The sequence below is a fragment of the Condylura cristata genome, unplaced genomic scaffold, assembly GCF_000260355.1.
Source record: "Condylura cristata isolate star-nosed mole 26May11 unplaced genomic scaffold, ConCri1.0 scaffold00034, whole genome shotgun sequence".
Classification (NCBI taxonomy): domain Eukaryota; kingdom Metazoa; phylum Chordata; class Mammalia; order Eulipotyphla; family Talpidae; genus Condylura; species Condylura cristata.
Window position 1 is genome coordinate 5,510,224 of NW_004567135.1, and position 6,955 is coordinate 5,517,178.

At 57.5% G+C, this 6,955-nt stretch overlaps 1 protein-coding gene across 1 annotated transcript in view; it reads left to right on the plus strand.

The window, feature by feature from the left end:
• Nucleotides 1-6,363: 6,363 nt before the first annotated feature.
• Nucleotides 6,364-6,955, plus strand: part of KRT77 (keratin 77, type II) — an 8,443-nt gene continuing 7,851 nt past the window's right edge. Inside the window, exon 1 of the mRNA XM_004692503.1 lies at nt 6,364-6,882. Coding sequence (XP_004692560.1) covers nt 6,364-6,882 — 519 coding nt within the window. The remainder of the gene's footprint in view (nt 6,883-6,955) is intronic.

Sequence of the window (6,955 nt, forward strand, 5' to 3'; positions counted from 1 at the left end):
CCCCCATCATGCTGGTGCTTTGATCTCCCTTGAGCGGGAATGCCCCCTTCTTGGCTCCAAGAAAAGAATTCTCTGTGCTGTATCTTCAATAAACTGCATTGTGTTTCAGACATAGTGGCGGGTTTCTCTCCGGTTTCCCAGCGCTGTGGGTCTGATCTTAAATACCAGTGGGTCACCGAGTCCCTTCTGCAGGGAGAGCCCTGGACCGAGCCAGGAGGGGGGCAGGCCTAGGCAGGAGGCTCTGAGGGTGCCCAGGCTGGAGGTGATGGATGACACGGAGCAGCTTGCTCAATTGATGAGATTTGAATGCATAAAAATTTCGCTACATTTGAAAGAAGTTGCTGTTAGATCTATTTCCTTGCTTTTGAGAAACTCCACATGTTTGAAATTGTCCCGCAATTACAGCTCATTAGAATCAAATGAATGGCTGATCATCAAGTATTTTTGAAAGCAATTGTAAGTTTCAAGAATACAAAAATGAGAGGTTACTCCCCCCACCCCCAAACCCACAGACTTGCTAGAACACGTTTGGGTGCCGGACCGGGGAGACCCCTCTGAGCCAGGCACACACTGGTGGGAGAAGCAAGATATGACACACCTGGGAGCTGGTGTGGGCTCGGCTCTAGAGCACAGCACAAGGCAAGTGACAGGGAGCATGGGTTTCCCAGGGAGCGCTGCGGTGTTTACACTGTACTGCAAAGTGTGCAATAGCATTATATCATTTTTTAAAAAGCAAAGGCTATCACTTCATTGGAGAAAACACTTACTTGCTAAAAAGGGAGCATGAAATGAGGGCCAGCTGGAGGCAAATTGCTCGGGGCAGGGCTGCCACAGAGCTGCCTGTCGGAGGGGCCATCTCTGCCCAGTGCCATGGAGCTGGTCTGCGCGAGGCTGGCAAACCACAGTCCTACGGCGCCTTTGTCAACACGGGCCTCGTTAGGATAAAGGACCGGCCAGGTGTGTCCATAAACAGAGACCAGGAGGCCAGAGGCCAGGAGGCCGGCGCCAACCTCGCCGCTCTTAGTGGAGGCGCCGGGAGAGGTCATCAGGATCTCGGAAAAGCACACAGCTGCAGCTGCCACAGAGAATGTTCAGCTCCAGACTGGAGGGTCCTCTGATTCCTGGGCTCTGAGCGAAGCCGAGGGCTGTTCCAGACTGCTCTCAGGCTGCAGCCTGCTCTCCCGCCTCTGGCCTCCCCTCTCCAAGCAGGCCCAAGGGCGCCTCACGCCTGCGGGCACCATCCCAGGTCTCTCGTGCTCTTCCCACCCCGGTTTTGACCCCTTTTCCTCCTGGAAAATATAGTTTGGTGGATAGAAAATGGTGTGTGTTGTGGGCAACATAATAGTCTCTAGGCAGATGCTCCCTTGCGATTTGCTTGGCCCTTTGCTAATGGCATTTTATGAATTCTCGTGTTATCTTCATAGAGGAGGCCAGTGTTAAATCCCCACCCTGCCCAGAGCTGAGGCTGTGGGCCAGCACCCCAGGCAGGGTCTATCAGAGGTCCGGGGGGGGGGGGCGGGGGGGTTCCCCCACGTTGGTCTTCTCCAGGCTGCAGGAGTGCAGAGGCTGCTGGAGTGCAGAGGCTGCTGGATTCCGCACAGGGCCTGAGGTTCCTTTTCGGATTGGGAGGGGGATCCCAGCCAACTCCTAGCTCTCGCGACCTCTGCCTATGACCTTGGCCTCGTTCTTTCCTCTCACTGTAAATGCTTCCTTGGCACATGTGAAGGCACTGGGCTCATGGCCTGCAACACCTCTGCGGGCCTGGCAGCCTAGGCAGGGAGGACGGAGGGCCGAGGGGTTGGGAGCCGAGGTCAGGAGTTCCATTCAGTTCTGGGGTGCCCTCCCTGCCCCCCCGTCTTGTCATGGCCACCCTCTGCTGCCCGGGGGGCATAGAAGCTCACCTTTGGGGAGATCACAGTCCTTCTCTGTGCGAGGCTGCCAGGATGCTGCAGCCCTGTGGGCCGGGGGGTGAAATTTCCCTCCCTCCCCCACCCTCTACTGCCGGCGCACCTGCCTGTTGCTCTCCGTGCGCCATCTGAGACCTGGAGATGCAGGGTGAGACGCAGAGCAGGGTGTGGGGCTGCCCCGCCAGCCACACCCGCCCCCCGGAGCCTGCCTCTTGCTGCCTGAGCCCCTCTGGTGGCTGAGAACTGCCCTGGGCCTGCTCTCTCGGCAGCCCAGGCTTTCGGCAACCGAGGACTAGAGGGCGAGCTGGTGACTTCCGCTGTCGTTTTCAGGCGAGTCCTGGGGCAGGTAGGGACCCACGGTTGTCCGGAGACCCTGGCCCTTGGGGGCCACGCGGGCGCTGGAACCGGAAGGCCTGGACTCCGCCTCTGTCCCTCCGCGTTCAGCTGTGTCCGGACAAGCTCCTCATGCCTCTGCGGTCTGCCTCTCCCCCTCTGCCTGTGAGCACCGTGGAATTCCTTCCTTGTGTTGGTTTTGCACGTAAGGAGACGTGCCAGTGACAGGCCTAACCCAGCGCCAGGCCCGTGCCGGCACCTGATAAAGAGCTTCATGCCGATGGTGGCCGGCGCTCCTCTGTTGCCTGGCACTGAGTGCAACCTCCAGAGGTCAACTTGTTCCTCCTCTACCTGAGCTGGGGCAGACACTTGCCAACCTGGCTGCTCATTAAACCACCCGAGACCTTCAAAAAAATGCCCAGGCGCCAACCACACCCCAGATAAGTGAAACCATGGCCTGTAAGGTGAGCGCCACCCCAGCAGCTGAGGGGTGTCTTTTAGGGATGGTAATTTGTTCCAGAAGCCTCCTTCCCTGTCCAACAATGACCTGAGGGTAAATACCTCCTCTCGGACAGGTCACATCTCCCTGCTTCACTGACGCGCCGACTTTTGTCTTGCTTCACTGTAAGCCAGTTTCCTTTTGCCACGAGGGAGGGGAGCACCCTCAGCCCCGACGCTCAGTCGAGCATATTTGCCAGAAATCCCCCATTGGACGCTGGCCACTGCTCATCGCCAGTGACCGAGGAAGCTTTGTGGACTGTGCTGTCTGGGGCGTCCTCTTGTGTTTGATCACACGTGGCTACCCCCATGCTCCCCCTGCACTGGGTGGAGTCCTGCACCTCCCCGAGACCTCTGCACCCCCGTGGCTCAGCCAGGCTCACTCCCACCGCTCGCCAGCCCTCCCGCTGGGCGGGGCGCTCTCTGCCCGCAGCCCTGTGCCCACGTGGCCTCTCCCTTGCCAGGACACGGCTGCCCTGGTCGCCCACCGCAGAGCACGCCCGGTCTGACTCTACACCCTTCAGGAGAGTTTGCGCTCGGTCCCTGCCTCCAGGAACGTTCCTGCTCCTTTTAACGACTCTCCAGCCCTTGGGGTCTCAGCGCCCTCCGCGTAGCTACAAATGCCATCGATGGTGTCAGCGATCGTTTCGTGATGTTGGCTGGGTGCGCGTTGTGCTATGCGCTTTAGCTATCGAGCGAGTAGGAGCCAGAGAGGCTCAGGAAGCTGCCTGCCCACGCACAGGGGTCCATGCTCTAGGCTTCTCTGGCTCCCGTGGGCCCGTCTCCCGGGCACGCCCTTGGGCCTCTGCTCTTGGCGCGCAGCCTGCAATGTGGCAGGTGCTCAGGGGAGCTAAGGGGCCCCCGGCCCATAAAGAGTGGCCCCAGCATCCAGGGTGCCTATATATTTCGTGGGTAGTGGAGACTGATGTGAAGGGGTCGAGCGCCGTGTGTTCTTCATGATGAGAGCTGCCTTGCATGATGCGAGGCAGCCTGGCAATGGCGGGGGGGGGCGCGGGAGGAGGGGGTGCTCCCAGGGCCCAGACTTCTCAGGGGCGCTTTGTGAGGGCTGTGGGCAGGAGCCCTACTTGCTTGGCGCTGCAGTTTCCATCGTGCTTTTCTGCACTTGGTCTCACTAGTCAGTAACGTCAGCCGTGAAGCCGCGCCATTATTTTTATTTTGTAGGCCAGGAAACCGAGGCTCACAGAGATAAACCACCAAGCCTTGGGGTCAACAAGGGAAGGGCCAGGATTCAGAGCCCAGCCCAAGGATCTTCCCCCACAGCTGCTCCTGGCTCGGGGCTGCCTCCTCTCCCCACCGCCCTCTGCCTTCCCTCTTTGCCTGGGCCCAGCCTCCCGGAACCCTGGCCTCCAGCGACACTCTTCCACTGACCCAGCCTACTCCCAGCTCCTTCCCTTTCTTCCTCTGGCTCTGCTGGTTTTCTCCTTAGCTGCCGGTCTGGAGGTTCCCTCTCCTACCCAGAGTTCCTGAGGGGTTGGGCCAGGACGCTGCTCCAGGACAGCTGTCCTGACATGCCCGGGACTGTGCCCATTTAAATATGGAGAGGCTCAGGCCTGGCCTGGACTGCGGATAGCTGGAGTACACTCGCTCAGGGTATCTAGCGCCCTGTGCTTTTCCGTGTGCCTTCTGGCATCGACTCACTGACAGACACACGCTCAGATTCCTGTCAGGGTCTGAGGCTCTGGAGTAGGCGGTTTGCCTTAGCCTACAGGCCAGGAGAAGCAGGGGTGGGGGCTGAAACCAGTTCTTGTGATGTCAACTCCCGCTTCACCTGCTCCGCTGTCCTGGTGTCTCCTGGAGACGCTCTAAGCAGAGAGAGCAGAGGTGGAAGATAAGAAGGTGTGGAGGTTCGGCTGCCCACGGAGCCCCTCCCGGGCCAGGACGCCTTCTCACTGCCCAGTGCTCTTTCCCACCACCCGCCTCTTGGCCTCCAGAGCTGTCATGTTGTTGGCAGCTGTGATTTCAGCCCCAGCTTCTGCAAAAACAAAAGTACTTAGAACAAAATGCCAAGGAAAACACGGAGCAGAGGCCTCTGAGTCTCCTTGTAGCGATCACCTTCTGTGTGATTTTCTAAGTTGCCTCTCTGCATTCTGAGGTTTCTGAGTTCACAGCTGAGATACTGTTGGGTGTTTAGCTTCTTATGTTTCACATAATATCAGTAGTTTTTCCAATGCTGCTTCATGGTCTCCATGATAATAATTTAAAATAATTCTATCCCAGTGGGCAAGCTACTATGTAGGCCTGGCATTTAGGGCTTTAATCCCCAAGTTTGAGAAAGTTATTATCAAGTTTCCTGTGAAACCCATCAGCTATTTGGGTCTGGGGGCGCAAATCACTTTCTTGTTGACGGACACTGACGCTTCAGCTCGGGCACTGAGGGGGTCTGGCGCTCCCCAGAGGCTGCACCCCCTGGCCAATGCCTGTCCCGCGCCTTGGTCCTGCTTTGAGATGAGGCAGATACAGAATTTGAGAATAGCCACTTAGGAACTTACTGAAAAACACTTTCCCTGTTTAGCAATGGAATGCTTTTCTGCTTGTTGGATCTAATACAAAAAATTAGGGCTTGTATTTTGTACTTGTTGCTTAAATCTGTTTTGGAGTAACTCATTCTATTTTATTTTACTAAACCAGTGGTCAATAGCAGATTGGAAATGAAGACACACAAGACATTTTGAGAAAGTCTGTCTTCCGGTCAGGGACGCTTAAGCACGGAGGGGTCCGGGTGAGGGGTGCTCAGTGAACCCACAGTCAGACACTTCGGCGCACCAGCCTGCATCTGCTTCTGAAATGCTGGGGCCTGCTGAGCGCCCCCCCCGCACCCCCCCAGGCACCCAGCAGAATGGGGCACTCTTGAGCACAGCTTCCCAGCTTCCACTGGCCTGTGATGACCACAACCCCGTTTTAATGTTTAAAGTTCGGGGTACGCATGGTGACGCTAACAGGGGGGAGCGGCGCTGGGTGTGGGCAGGTCACAACAGACCTTTTCTCCCACCGCAAGAACGCTGTGGTGGCAGAAGTCTCCACCCTCGCTCCACTGTGGTCCCCACGGCACCCAGACAACCCCTAGCTATCCCCTAGATCTCCTGGGCACACCCCAAAACAAACAACTTGGTGGTGGAGTTTCTTAGGAAGATCTCAACAAGTCATCTGGGGGAAACTGCACAGGAGTTTCCAGCAACGCGCTCCAGACAGATTGCTGTCCTGCCATCTCCGAGTATCAGGAGATGACTGATAAATAATCAAGTTGGGGAAGTTTGTCTACGGTGCAATTTCGGCAACTCATAGGTGTGAGATTTAAACAGATGCTGCTGGCAGGCATCTAAACACCACTGCTCCCCGCCCAGTGCTCGAAGCTGCCCAGCCCAGCCGCGGCGTATATATAGGGACGAGCCAGGCCTCCCGTCAAGGAAGTCAGTGTCCTTCTCGGTCCTTCTCAGGCCTCCCGTCAAGGAAGTCAGTGTCCTTCTCGGTCCTTCTCGGTCCTTCTCGGTCCTTCTCAGTCCTTCTCGGTCCTTCTCGGTCCTTCTCGGTCCTTCTCGGTCCTTCTCGGTCCTTCTCCTTCCAGGGGCCCTTTCTCTTGTCTGCTTCTCTGGATGCACCAGCAGCCATGAGCCGCCAGTTTAGTTCGCAGTCGGCGTTCAGCTCCCGGAGCAGGCGGGGTTGCAGCTCTGGCTTCTCTGCAGCCTCTGGTGGCGGGAGTCGGGCTGCGAGGTTTGTGTGTCACGGCCAAGGGCGGTGGGGTGGTGGGGGCTCTGCAAGGGGGTTTACCTCGAGGAGCCTCTACAACCTCGGTGGCAGCAAAAGCATCTCCATGAACCTCGTGGGCAGAAACGCCAGTGGTTTTCGCCAGGGCGGGGTCTTTGCAGGGATCCGAAATTTTGGGGGTGGCAGCTTTGGAGGCGGTGGCTATGGAGGAGGCGGTTTTAGGGGCTTTGGGTTTGGCGGTATCAATTTTGGGAGCTTTGGTCCTATGTGTCCCCCCGGGGGCATCCAAGAGGTGACCATTAACCAGAGCCTCCTACAACCACTTCACCTGGAGGTGGACCCTGAAATTCAGAGGGTCAAGACTCAGGAGCGGGAGCAGATCATGGTTCTTAACAACAAATTCGCCTCCTTCATTGACAAGGTGAGTACCTCGGGGCGCCAGGGCTGCTGGTCTCTGACCACAGAGCCCATGGGGCTTGCGGCCTGCACTGCTC